At 40.3% G+C, this 14604-nt stretch overlaps 1 protein-coding gene across 5 annotated transcripts in view; it reads right to left on the bottom strand.

Annotated features, from left to right (window-relative positions):
• Nucleotides 1–1326: 1326 nt before the first annotated feature.
• The window catches only part of myo18ab (myosin XVIIIA b), a 91520-nt gene continuing 78242 nt past the window's right edge, over nt 1327–14604 (bottom strand). For 4 of the 5 annotated variants that reach the window (XM_056757703.1, XM_056757701.1, XM_056757702.1 and 1 more), the window contains 8 exons: nt 13949–14032; nt 12931–13068; nt 11074–11259; nt 10797–10936; nt 10078–10122; nt 5109–5231; nt 2802–4281; nt 1327–1459 (listed from right to left, as the gene is read on the bottom strand). In XM_056757703.1, coding sequence (XP_056613681.1) covers nt 2814–4281; nt 5109–5231; nt 10078–10122; nt 10797–10936; nt 11074–11259; nt 12931–13068; nt 13949–14032 — 2184 coding nt within the window. In that variant the 3' untranslated portion in view covers nt 1327–1459; nt 2802–2813. The remainder of the gene's footprint in view (nt 1460–2801; nt 4282–5108; nt 5232–10077; nt 10123–10796; nt 10937–11073; nt 11260–12930; nt 13069–13948; nt 14033–14604) is intronic. The other variant, XM_056757705.1, reaches the window with a different exon arrangement.

Raw genomic sequence — 14604 nt, 5'->3', positions numbered from 1 at the left:
AATGAGCCAAAAACAAACTCAACTTTCATATTAAAATCAATATCGACTGCATAGAAAAGAGGTTATTGACCTTTGCAGAGGTTTTATAAAACCACGTAAAAAACGTGCCGTCTCCCTTTAAAAATCAAAGAGAAGCAATGAGACTGTCAGCCCTGTGCTGTTGCTGATGGTTCAGTTTGGCAGCTCATTCTCTCGTTCAATCAATGCTAGTTCATAAATACTACAATGAAAACATACAACAAATGGAGGCAACAATGGAAATGTGATGGGTGCTCGCCCCCACCGGTTCAAGTGCACCTTTAACTACTGAGTTTCAAAGTCATAGGGTAAGGCCAAAATACTGATGAATCCAATGTGACAACATGCTTTAAAGAAGCACGGATTTCACAGTATCAGTTCTGTCTCCATATTTACACTGTTGGTGCTAAAGTAAATGTTCATTGTTTGTGTGACTGGAATAAGATAAATTACCACAAGTGTGAAAATAAAATGATCATAGACTACTGCTTAGAGCATAATAGAAAGCACTTAGTCAGTGAAAACAAAACAAAATGCATATAACAGAAGTATCAGAGATCCCAGCGATGAATTCTGGAAATCACTGACCTGAAAGCTCTTCCCACATAAAACATCAAAAAGTCAAGACAGAGGAGAATTAGGATCTATTTTCACTAGGGGGCCATCGCAGATGGTTTTCCTCGTCCCTCTCTCACATACTAAGCAAAACGCATTTGAAAGCAAACAGACAGTGAAAAGAGAGCTACACGCTACACCGTCATAATGTGTGTGTGCAGTTGGAGAGGTGCCCAAACAAGCTTTTTTGGTAATATTTCTATTAATCGTACACAAATGAAAAAACACCCAGAAATGTAACGTTAACACAAGGAAACGCAAAGCCTTGTTTCTTGGGCTCAGCCTTGACCATGCAAAAGGCTTTAGCACGTTCCCCCAAGTAATATTCATCACTTAATCTTGACCGTAGTAACAAGTGCAGTGTTTCTTCAGAAGAGAAGCGGAATACTTTCAGAAGTACAAGCACACAAACAGTGCTGTGATTCAAGATGCCGTACAAACCATTTAAAGCACAAACCGAAAGTTAACAGGGAGGGTGATAATAATACTAATAATAGCAAAAGTCAATAGAAACGTGGGCTTTATTTTCGCAGACTATAGGAAGACCGCGAGAACACGATGCATAACATCATGTACTCCTCTCGCTGACATCCTCCCAGCTCTTCTGGATCCGAGTTTGAGGAAGAGGTTCAAACACGTGAAGGTTAGTACAAGCGGGGGCGGTTATGTGGTGGTCTCAGACAGCTTGCTCTCGCCGTCGTTCAGGTAGCTGCTGCGTTTGTAGCGGGAGCGGTAGGAGCTTTGGCCCGCGCCCCCTTCCTCTTTTTCTTCTTCCTCTTCATCGTCTGATCTGTCAAGGCAGAAGCGTCTACGGCTGGAGGGTGGACTGGAGGGGGGAGAGAGAAGCTTTGGTTAGGATCAGGTGTGTGAGAGAGGGACCAAAGAGATATGTTGGGTTATCAAACTGCAGGATGAGGGATGAAGATATTTAACAGACACTATCATTTTGCATTAGGGTGCAAAACACGTCATATAAATCGCATGCAAATCACACTTCCACAACAAGAGTTCAGTGCTCTTAAACGACACCTCATTAAATAGTTGTTATTGAAGTTGTGCAAACAACATAAGGCTAGAGTTGTGAAAATGCCAATATGACAATGCCAATGTGTTGTGACGTCAATATTGTAGATACATTACAGCGCTGATTTTAAATATCCAGTGTATGAAATTCAACGGCATCTAGTGGTGAGGTTGCGAATTGGGACCAACGGCTCCACCCCTCTCTTTCGAAGCACTACGGTGGCTGACACAGAACTAAGATGTCGTCACGTTTCCGCTTCTTTGCTGAAGGAGATCACGTATTTATGAAATGCGTTCTGTCGAGCAGTCCGTTTAGGGCTACTGTAGAAACAACATGGTGAATTCCATGCAAGGGGACCCGCAGTGAATGTAGATAGTAATAGCTCATTCTGAGGTTAACGCTTCATTATGTAAGTTCTTTATACACATCTGAACACATAGTTATGTATATTATATTGCATTTCTGTCAATAGACCCTACTAGAAATTACACACTGCACCTTTAACTTTACTATATGTTTTGTTCTATATTCCTCTAGAGATAAGAATCAAACTATATTCAAACTCACTGTTGCACAAATAAATGGTCCATGAAACAACTTTTAACGTTCTTGATGGGTACTCCGAATCTTATCAGTGAATTAACATATAAATGAACTGTGTACTCTAATTATATAAGGGCAAATGGAGTAGAGAAAGTATTACGAATAAAGTAATATGTCTTCCTCTTCAAAAAGTAAATGTTAACTTTTCACATCACTGAGTCTTATCATCATATTGTCATAATAATACAAACTTCAGGTTAATTTTGGGCCAGTTGCGCATATCGATTTTCTATTTTAATTATGTACCTGACAGAAAAATCTGAATTGACTTTAGTTACAGATTTTTAAGATAATACATCGCAGACATTTTAGTAAAATCTAACATGCACTTATTCCTTCTGAGTCAGACTTTTTCAAAACTTCCCCATAAAAATGTGAGAGTAAATAAAAACTATTTGCATACAGTAGACATTTTTTTGAAAATGTCAAGTCAAAAAACAGGTCAAGTGAAAACGTAAAATGCAATGAGAAAGGTAGTGAATATTGAGGATTAGTCAAACATCATGCTTGTAACAATCCTTCACTCCACACCGAGCATCACCTACTGCCATCTTTAGTCACTGTCTGGTCTGTATAGGTATTTCATCATCAAGTTGTCTACTTTCTTCCTCCTCTTCTTCTCCTCTTTCTTCGACGGTGGCGGAGCGTCTTCAGATGGGCCTTTGGGCTCTTGCTCTCCGTCTGATTCTGAATCCTGACGTTTGCCAGGGGCTTTCTTGATACTACTAGAACTTCTGTAAGAAATCGTGGACGCTCCTGAACTGTCCGACTCTGTGCTGGACTCGGACTCTGAGGACTCTGAGGACGAAGATTCTTTCTTGGATTTCTTCTTGGACTTCTTGCCCTTCTTCTTGGAGCTCTTCTTCCTTCGTCCGTCATCAGAACCGTCCGAGCTATCCGAATCCGAATCATGACTCTTCTTCTTCTTCTTCTTGCTCTTTCCCTTCCTGCTGCGACTGCTACGTGTGCTGAGACTGCTGCTGGAACGCATGAAGTCTACGGCTGATGCAGATCGACGCAGGCTGGAGGAACGTCCGCTGTCTCTGCCCGTCCTGGAGCTGCTTAAACTTTTCCTCTCATCCTCGTCCTCTGCTTGCTTGTCTTTCTCCACTTCGGACTCTTCTAAGCTGGTTCGCTTGAACTTGATGGGTTTGAAGCTTAGTACTTCATTAATGGCAGCCTCGAGGTCAGGGTCAAGGTAGTTGCGGTGACTCACCGGCTTGACATCAGAGACATCGGGGGGGCTAGAGTCGGTGGTTCGGGCTTGAGGAGGCATTGAGAAGCTGCGTCCGGAGGAGGAATGGGGGCTGAAAGCACTTGAGCGAACCTCACTGTAAGCTACGCTGCGGCTGTCATCGTCCGCATCAAACTCACTCAGGCGACAGCTGCGTGCCAAGGACATGCGGGAGTCGGCGCGGCTCACGCTGCCTGGGCTGCGACAGCTCAGACTGGGGCTGACGGCCGAACCGTACTCGCTCTGGTGGTCGTCAAGACGCGGCATGCTCGGTCTCCGACTCAATGGACTAACACGACTCACGCTTGAAATAGCATCATCATCCAAATCCAAAACAGAGCGACGGTTTGAAACTCGACTAGGGGCTACGGAGGACACGACCGACTCCTTATCGAAATCAGACCAGCGGCTGTCTATACCCTTCCTGGCCCGACTAGTAGCTTCAGAGTAGGCTTGAGAAATAACAGAACCCCGATCATCAAGATCATCTCCCGCCTTCCTCCAGGAGCTGACCGAGTGCTTGTCATTCTCAATTTCTAGTTTAGCTTTGTTCTTACGAAACGTAGAGAGATCCTGCGAGTCAGATTGTTCTTTCAGAGTGTTGAGGAGAGAATTCTCATCTCCCTTCCCTCCGATGGAGTCCTTCAAGTTGGAGCGTTTCCTGTAGCTAAGGGAACTCATGACAGACACAGGCCTGTGAGGTTCTAACTCTTTACCTTTGACACTGTCTTTCCATTCTTTACCTTCTCCCCATTCTTTCCCTTCTTGTCCGTCATTTACAGCGTATCTAGATGAGGGAGGGGCAGGTAGGGAGTGTGCACAGTGTAGAAAGACAGAATGGAGAGGAAAGGACAGAGATGAAAAATGAGAATGAGAAAATGCATGAATAGAAACTTAAAGGATGATTGACAACCAAGGTGAGAAATAATAGCGAGGGTTTATCTTTGCAGACAGGTCAGATTTTAGATGAAAAATCTGATATGACAGGGAACGCAAGACACTTAAAGAAAGAAGAAAATGTGATGGACTCCGAAGCACAGGGATTTTAAATCAATAGTTAATTCATATACCCGTCCATATGTATCTATGTATTAATGTAGACGTAAAAGATCCTTTTAGGCAGAAATAATTTGGCCAAGACTGACATAGTCCTTTCTGACTATAACTCCTGTACAGAATAATTTATGGTCAAAATGGTTAGAGCCAACTTTCAATAAGTGTACACCCTTAAATTAAAGGCTCCTAAAGTTCCTAAAAGGTGCAAATAGCTCAAGAGCCAAACTTAAATCTTCTACTAAATAGCATAAAACAGAGAAAATCGAAAGTGTCTGCCAGTGGAAGGACCTATTCATCACTGGGAGAAAAGCCGAGTTAGTCAAGCCAACAAGCCAATGGGCATATCCATAAATCTGCCTGTGAGGCCATCCCCTTTCATAGAAACCTCTATTCCCTCATTGTTTATAGTTCAATAACAAAGATCAGTGACAAAAGAAGAAAAAGTCCCTTAGCGCAGACTAATTCCCTTCTCCAAACATCTTGTTACACTCTCCTACATTCGGGTTGATTTAAACTTTTCAGTAGCGCGACACGGAGGAATGAGGTTGCGGTACCGACCTTGAGCTCTTTAAGCTTCCATCATCTGACAGGTTCTTGGCAGAGCCCTTGTTTTTAGACAGCCATGACTTAACCCCGTCGACACGATCCTCCACCTCGGAATCCGTATCGGAGGCGCCATCGCTGTGCAGGAAGAAGTGGAGGAAACATCAACACAAGGAAAAAGAAAACTGTATATGAATATAAATACTGTTAGTAGAGAAACACAGGAGGAATGCAGGGGTTTGCGTTGGAAACACAACTGCACGGATGCATGCATCCAATTACTGCATCTGGAAAAAGCCACTATGTTAGTAAATCAGACCGGTGGTCCAGCAACAGTATCCTGCAGCGAATTGGCTCTGTGTAACGCGTGAGGCATCCAAAAAGGTGAGGTCAGTACGACTCAAAGCCAAACCAGAAGAAAAACGCATTGAGAAGAGGATATAATTCAGACTGTGGAGTAAACAGACAATCTGGGGTTTGCTATCAATTTAAAATAATTAGTAAATAGAATAATGCAATAAAAATGCAGATAATCCATTTTTTATCTATATATCAATTCTTCAAGACTGAATTTTCTTTATACCATTGGAGCAATTTAATTGTGTGAATAGACATATTTGGACAAATTGTCTATAATATCCTGGATTACTCTTGACTGTAAATCTCTGATAAACATAAAGGACAGTTCATGTTCCCTGTAAATAAAAAAGCATCACTGCATATTAACATCTAAAGTCAATTTTTGTTTATTTAACACTCTCATCAGCCACTGCTAATCCAATGCTAATCTCATTTAGTTATGTTTATTTGACGCCTTTTCTGCAAATATTGATGCATGTAATTAATTGTGATTAATTATGCGCCACATGCAATTCATTCACGAAAAAACGTTAATCCATTGACAGCCGTGTTTAATTATAAAAATGCTGTGATGTAGAGCTGTGTAAAAATGCCTGTGAAAGATCCTCAAATAAAGCATATTCTAAAGACGGCAGGCTATTTTAGCATCGGTCTACACCTGCTATAAAGGAACAGGCCCTTGTGGAGCTACAATTAATTTAGCTCAGCATGCTAATAGCATGCATCTTTGAACAAAAATGGTTGTGTGTGGAGGTGTTGCGATGCCAATAAGATCCAGTAAACACAGACAGAAAGTTCCCGGGAGCACATGCATTAGCGCCTCACTTGGAAGAGGAGGACTATGAATCCCAGTCCTGTTTGCTTATTTCTCTGGACCAGATAAAACCATTGGATTTATGTTTAGTTGGATTTGCAAGTCAATGCTTCCCTGGCTCTTCGATTACTCTTATCCTTCACTTATCGCACGGCACGCCGCACTGCATAACTATGAAACGCTCTTCAAGCCCGTGGGGAGTTGTAAAAGCTCACCTGCACAAATACAGAACTGTCGAATGATTTTATGACGGCTGATGATTTGGATCTTTTATAGAATTTAGATTCAATTTTCATTAACTTTTAACAGCTAAGATTTCATGAACTCATTGATATCATGAACTATGTGTTTACGCTAGGTATGTGTTAATAAAATCTAAATTAAAAATGTTTTTGTGTTTTACAAAATAGTGCAAATCTCTAAAACATCCTCTAAAAACCTTATTTGCAGTCACATTTTGACATTGTATCTCTGTCGTATCAGATACTGACAGTAAATAATTTCTGCAAATGTAAAACAATCCTGTAATCCTGCATCTTTCTCAACAGAACAAACTAATTTATACAGGTTTGGAACAACTTGAGGGTGAGTAAATGAAGATAGAAGTTTCATTTTTGGGCGAACTTTCTCTTTAAATATGCAGGATTGTTTTACAGTTGCAGAAATTATTTGTCTTTACTGTCAGTATCTGATAGGACCAAGATAAAATGTCAAAATGTGACTGCAAATAATGTTTTAAGAGGTAGTTTGAGAGATTTGCACTATTTTGTTAGATACAAAAACATTATTAATTTCAATTTTTGGAATATAGAAACAACATAACTCAGAATTGCATTTGGGTTGACTATCCCTTTAAGTCAGCAGGAAACAGTTTATGATTGGTTGTCTTTTGTTGAAGGTCATCCTTACGCTGCATAATTTCACAACTTTTTAACTTTGCAAATTCAAATGGTTTGTTGAATTGTCTGTTAATTTTGTATCGTTCTTCAGCTGGAATTTTTTTCCCAATAGTTGTTTCCCAATATTGAAAAACAATATTTTTCCCAATATTGTTTTTCCCTGTATCATTATAGTTCTGGTGTGGATAACACTGTTCTCCTAAAGATTTATTTAAACTTGATAGTTATCGTCCTTACTATAAACAGGCCTTAACTAAAGACCCGGGCTTCAATAAGAAGGTTAAGTGCGATGCTAATTTTCAAACGTGAATCATTATCTACCCGGGGTTAAAAGTAGCTTTAATCTAGATTTTAAAAAGATGTTAACCCAGGGTTAAGCGCAGAATGAAAAGCTTTAAAGTCAGTATAAAATGATATATTGTAATATATCGTGGCTCATTATCCCGAGCGCAGAGAGAAGGTTAACTCTAAAGCAGCAGCTGCTTTTCTCTGACATTAGGGTTCCGGTCCACTTAGCTCTCCGTTTGTGGTATTATGCATATGAGAACATTATATATGCATGGACCCACAAGATAGCACAGATGTCACTAAACTCCAACCGTACGCTCACAGTCAGGGTGCTGGAGAGGGTGTAAATTAGACGTTCTGATACACTCAAGCGTATACACTCGGGACAAAAGAACTCTCCGTCAAATCCTAAAACGAATAGTGTTCTGTAGCACCCTCAAGTTACCCGTGTATCGTCAGAATCAGTTTTTCTTCGAGAGTCCTTTTGGCTCTTATGTAAGCCCCAGTGCCTGGAGGTAAACTGAGGTGAGGACGTTGTGTGAATAAGCCCTGAGCTTTGCCAGCCTGCCCATCGCTAAACAGTGCGACAGCAGGGTCTTTGTAATGAAGCGCTAATGCAAAATGTCACACACAATTTATGTCCTTGACCATATACCATTAGTTAAGCTGCACCTAAGCCCAGGGGAACAAACAAACAACACAGCGAGAGAGAGGAGACATTAACTGTCTGTGACAACATGCCTCCATTGGTTGTACATCTCTGTTACAGGCTATTACATTTATCATTAACACCTACAGAACTCCCAATCCCTTTATTTTCTCTCCACTCGCAGTCAATTTATGCTTTGCTTTCTCTCTCTTTGCTCGCTTTCAGCTCTGACTGTTAAATGCCGTGAGTTTGAGGATACTTGTAGTAAAGTAGAAAGTGTTGCGTTAATAGAAAGCTGCCATCTGTTACTTTTACGGTAAAAAATAAACCTGTTAATATACTTTACCACGATTCGCAACAGTAAGCTCATAATAATGACATTGAGCTGTCAGGTAAATTTGCAGATAATGTCAGTTTACAGTGGTTTAAGGTTCAAATCAAAAAAGTTACATCCCCAAATCACTTTCCTACAAATGTTCTTTATCTTTGATCAACAGTTTCCTTTTCATTAATTACAGAACAGCTTTGCCTTAGAACAATAAACAACATAATTGAGGAAATTAAAACAAACGACGGTGGCAGGTTCTCTAAATATAAATTAATAATTCAAAAATAATTTACCTTTACAATAATTGCCTTTCAGGACTAAAGCTAAATATACAGTACAGAGTTTAATAGACCGCTACCTATTATTGCCAAAAACCTCTTATTCAATTAGAAGAGCATAAGATGCACATCTGCTCTGCACATTTTCCTCTGAATGTTTTTAAGCTCAGTTTATGTTCACTTATACATGGTAATTAGATCATTGAACTTTCCATTTAACAATTATTCAGGAATTAAATATTAAATAAATATTTAAAATGTTTCATTTTTTCTACACGCAACCAATGCGATGTGTTCTGGGAAAATCAAAACAACAGTGTATTTTCCTTTATTGTTCATGTTAAGCTAGCAAAGCCTTTGCTTAGAAAAATGCATCACAAACTCCCAAATTAAACAATTGGAGCAGATAGGTCAACAACCTTCTATTAACTACAATAAACACACATTTCTGCCACAGCATATTCTTCTAAATCTAACCAGTAATGCACAGAGCGTCCATTAGCTTTTAATACTTTTTCACATGATGTAATAAGTTTTAAAACTGGAAAATGTTTTAAGTGCATTGCAGAGTGAGCTGAGATCTATTGACAGGGAAATTAAATGGCTCGGGGCCAAGGGCGGTTGGTTCGTTGTAGGCCGTTGCCAAATGTGTTGGGGGGCTTTTTGTAGGACATTGGGGGATAATTCATTATTTAGCCTTCGTGATTGAAAGATTGATGAGGAACACGCCTTCGTCTCTTGCCTTAAGAGTCTTCTAAGTCTTAGGAACAGAAGCGTGAATTATTCAACGTGAAAGAAGAGTGAAAGAAAGTAAGAGAGCGAGAAAGAGAGAGAGAGAGAAGGAAGAAATTAAGAAAGCAGGTGTACATGAGTCCCGTAGCATCCATCATGTCTGCAGATGGTTCTCAGCCCTCTGGATCTAAAACTACACCGTTTGGTCCTGATGTACAGTAAGCAGTCCAGGCCACATTCAGATTTACACTCACCTGCCGCCGGATGCTTATCCCAATACCAAAGTGTTAGAGTTGCTCAAACGTTCAATGTTATAAAGCAGGTTTGAGGGAAACGCCTCTGGGGAGGGTAACTCAGTAGGGAACATGCTTGGCTTGGAAACGCATGCAGTCTGTGGTACGCATACACGACAATAACGTGCATACAAAAGGAAAAAAACGTGTTTGTGATGTTAGCAGTCATGCCTGGAAGTGTGATGCAGTATTAGCAAGACACATTTGTGGGTTTCAAATACAGATTTATATCACAGAATATTCTGCATGAAGGTCCCATATGTGTACTGTATACTGCATCATCTTCCTGGACGGGCGAAGAATCACAACCATGTTAAAATGAGTTCAAACTCAAGTTTCTCACATTTTATTCTTTCGTTTCTGATACTTAGTCACCATGTCTTGTAAACTGGAAGTTGGAGGGAAATAAAAAACAAACACAAAAAGCACAAAAAATGAGTTTTAAAATGAAAATAGAACAAGTGAACGATGGCTAAAAGATAACAAAAAACAAGTCATGGTCTTAAAGGCACAAATGCAGCAAAAGCAAAATCATTGAATGATTGAATATTTATCATGCCTGCTGTCTAGTGAATATTGCTCAAGATGTTTACCAAAACCGCTGACCTTTCGCTGACTTCTGCTCTTCAGCCCCAATTTCAAAGACTGCAGCGCACTGCTATTTACTGTTATTAGAATGACTACAATTCCTCTACGTGCACAAACAGGCAAATGAACTTGCTCAGCGCGGGTCACTGAGAGAGAGTCGGAGCGTTGTGGAATGAGGGCAAATGGAGATGATTCCTCTGACTTATGAGGCAGAGTACATAAAAAGGGGCTTCGAATTATGTGCGGCAGTTTTCGAGGCATAAATATTTAAGATAGTGTGAATAAGAGATGACTGAGACCGAGGCTCGCTCAGTGATTACAGTCTCCAAAAGCTCGGGGAACAGCGCATTCATCCAAACCGTGTCGACTCTCGTTCGCTTTTTCGTTTTTTTCGTTCTTTATCTGTGTACCGCTTACATAAACAGATACAAAGTCAGCATGAAAATAGAGCAGCTTCAATGGAAGAATTGTTACCTGTTGATGAGATCTTCATTGTCATCACTTTCCATCTCATCCTCTATAGCGGCCTGGAGGTCTCCGATCCTCTTGAATGCGAGCTTGAGGTCCGCCTGGAGACTCTGGTTGGCTGCTTCCAAACTCTCAATATCCATATCCTATAGACACAGAAATATGCTTTATATTAAAAACCAAGTAAAGTCTGAATTATGAATGTTGGTCACCTTAAACTAAAGAAGTAAATTAGGTGTTGCTCATTCATTTAGACATAAGAGCAGCAGATGGGGTCTCTTACCAGCTCATGTTTCTTACGGCTGGCCTCTGATTCTTTTTTGGCTAGCTCAGCCATCTCCTCCTTGATGTCTCGAATCTGCCTCAGCAGACGCTTGTTCTGCTCCTTCTCCCGGTTCTCGCTGGCGCTACGTTGGTCTCGTTCCTCAGTTAACTTCTCAAGGTTCTCCTTTAGCCTTGCTACCAGACCCTGTGAAATAAATGCACACCGACTGAATCACTCGACACAGATATACCCACCAATCCACTAGCTAGTTGGAAAGAAAAGTTAATCCATCACTAGTCTCAGTGGTTTGTGATTCTGATTCAATGTGACTTTATACCACAAAGTTTATTCTCAAAGTTTGCTGTTAAAACAAGCAACATTATAGACTGTGAAATTATCCATAACGTGTGAAACTGAAACTTCAAGACAGCGCTTGTGTGAGATGTCACACCCAGAGTGGGCTGTGCTGGTTTAGAAAACACGCGCAGAAATAACAGATTATAAAAACACTGATTTTATAGATCTCTGACAGGATGAAGTTTAAACAAGTTGATCGCTAGAGACGACATTGCTTTGGTCTGCACTGAGCTACGTGTCCAACAAATCAGTGCAATACTTTCAAAGCACATTTGTCGGCAGATTTTGCTCTGAACACAGCAGACGTTTGTCATTTGTGCAGAGCGCCCATTGTAATTCTGCAGGTGAGCTCAGGAGGCGTCCAACAGAGATGAATGATGAAGAGAACCGGCTACTGGGAAATGTCAATATAGCAGCAACCAAAAATATCAAATCAAGAAAAACAAAACACGGAAATAATGCGCACGAGAGAACACAACTCATTTTAATTACATGCACAATAAAAAACTGATGATACACTGCCTGCAGCAGCATGAAATATAATCGAAAATCAAATGAAATGTAAATGTAATGTTTTCTAAAAGGGCACTAACAGTGTTAATTTGAAACAAAGGCAGTGAAGATCATAATCATGTTTTAAAATATATTTTTGTGATTAAGGGTAAGATTAAAGTTTATATATGTTGATGGTGGAAATGTAGATTAGATGGGAGATGAAACTGTATGTTTTATTTATATCACATGATATATTTGAGGCCAAAATATCATCCTATTGGATGATAAATTTATTATATATAAATACATGGCAGCGTATCAATAAATGCATATTGTTCTAAAAATAACACACGTATAAATCCACTTACAACCTTACAGAGACAGGTCACCCAAGAATAAAACTTGTCATCATTACTCATCCTCAAGTTGTTCCAAATCTGTGTAAATTTCTTTGTTCTGATGAACACAGAGAAAGATATTTAGAAGAATGCTTGTTACCAAACAGTTCTGTGCCACCATTGACTACCACAGTAGGCAATGGTAGTCAAAAGTACCCCTGAACAGTTTGCTTTCCTACATTCTTCAAAATACCTTTCTTTGTGTTCAACAGAACAAATACATTTATAAAGCAATTTTCCTACTATGGTAGTCAATGGGTTGGTTAACAGCATTCTTCAAACCATCTTTCTCTGTGTTCATCAGAAGAAAAACTAAAATAACACAGACTTGAAACAACTTCTGGGTGAGTTAATAAAGAAAGACAGAATTGTCTTTTTTGGGTAAATTGTTCCTTGAACTATTTAATTTGAATATATTTTTCATGAGACACTTCTTGGGTTAGAGGTCTATAAAGAAACCAAGCCACGATACAATAGAAGAGGTTGGCCAACACAGAGAGTCCTTGTGGGTGTGTAGATGAATTTTACTCGTATCTGATTCTTCAATGCCTGAGCGCTGACCTCTCCACCCCTCCAGCGCTCTGCCTGCTCAGCCCACATACGCTCATGCATCCCGCCAACTCACCTCCAAGCGTTTGACCTGCGTCTTCTCGAACTCCAGCTTGGTCTCTAGCTCACGGATCTTGGCCTCCTGCCGGCTGACCAGAGACTTCTCCACCATGGACTGCTCTTGGAACTCCAGTTGACTTTGCAAAGCTGTGAGCTACCAAACACACAAATATACTACATGGTTACAATTCACCCACACAACTGCTTTTAAACCAATGTGCTGCTTTACATTGACTAAGTCAAACCCAGACCGGAATAGATTTAGTTAATCAAATCCGTTATTTAAAGCCCATCTCTGTGCCTCTATTTTTTATGTCTACATAAAGCCAAAATATTTTGAATTATGATCTCTCATTGTGTTTACTGGTGCCCAGATAAAGTTCTCACTGAAGAGGAAATTACCAAAATTCCAGACTGCTCCCTACGGTGTGGGAAAATAATAAGGAGAGAAAAGTCAATCACCTTGCAAGTACCAATTTCCACATTGAACTATAGTAAATCAGAAAAATATTGAGCAACAACAGTATCAGTCATAAGAAGTGCTGAGGGGCTGGAGTTTGATCATTATTGCTCAAATTGCAAGTGGGCGGACTCTGACCGAAATCATACAATGAGTCAAAGGCTGAACGGGTGGAGCCTGATTGTGAGCTTTAAGGTAATTGCTTAGAGGGGCGGAGTCTGATCTTAATCTCGTAAAAGAGTCGATTATGTAGAGTGTGATTATCTCAGGATTGTAGCTGTGTAGTGAATTTGTAATACACAAATCTCCTGAATCCTGACCTAATCTCACCTTAAGCAGAACGAAGATAAAACAAGAGCAGCTCTGTACTTAATTGTTGTATAATTAATTGCTCTACGCCGACCCGCTAAATAAACCAGCAAGATAACAGGAGCACTTAGTAAAGAACTGACGCTTGCATAAGATAAACTACACCCTAATTATTCAGAGCACTTAGGATGCACCCTGAGACCGAAAGCAAATATGTAGGCTTTGTAGACGTGCCAGGTGTCCTCCCTCCACAGCGTGAACTCACCTTCTCCTGAACGTCCTGTTTCTCCTTCATGGCCTCCTCCAGCTGGGCCTGCAGGTCACTGATCTGGGCCAGATTCTGTGAGGACTACACAAGAACACAGACCACAACGGTCAGATTCTGTCTCCCACACATGACACACTAGCCCACATAATCAGCCTGAATCTACTGTACAACATCCTCAAGTTTTTAGTTAAACAGATTTTCTTGTACTGTCCATTATGGAGCATTCAAATTTCTATTTTTTGAGTCGTGATTTTAATAAACATCATCGAACGACAACATCGGTATATCTAAAATTTGTATTGTTGCAAACTGTCCTGTATTGCATTACACAAATAGCATGAGTGAGCAGAGCACCGAAGAAGCAAGTTATTTTGGTGATGTATCTAACAGCACATAACAAACCACTTAGTCTCTGACAGACAAACAGTCTTGTGGCCCGTTAATGACATCTCGCTGAAAATGGAGCGAGGAGAAATGCGAGATGGTCCGAGCGCGCGGAGCATGAAAGTGACTGATGTGAAGCGTTTCGAAACCTTCGCGACGCTCCTGTAAATGAAGCATGGAGTCGGTGAAATAAGCCCAGGGGAAGATATGTTTACTCATGGTTGGTCTGTGGAGACACATCGCTCACATCCACATCACTTTCACAGATA

This window comes from Triplophysa dalaica, chromosome 9 (genome assembly GCF_015846415.1).
Source record: "Triplophysa dalaica isolate WHDGS20190420 chromosome 9, ASM1584641v1, whole genome shotgun sequence".
Taxonomy (NCBI): domain Eukaryota; kingdom Metazoa; phylum Chordata; class Actinopteri; order Cypriniformes; family Nemacheilidae; genus Triplophysa; species Triplophysa dalaica.
The sequence above is the reverse complement of the archived record's forward strand: the minus strand, read 5'-3'. Positions and strand labels throughout refer to the sequence as shown.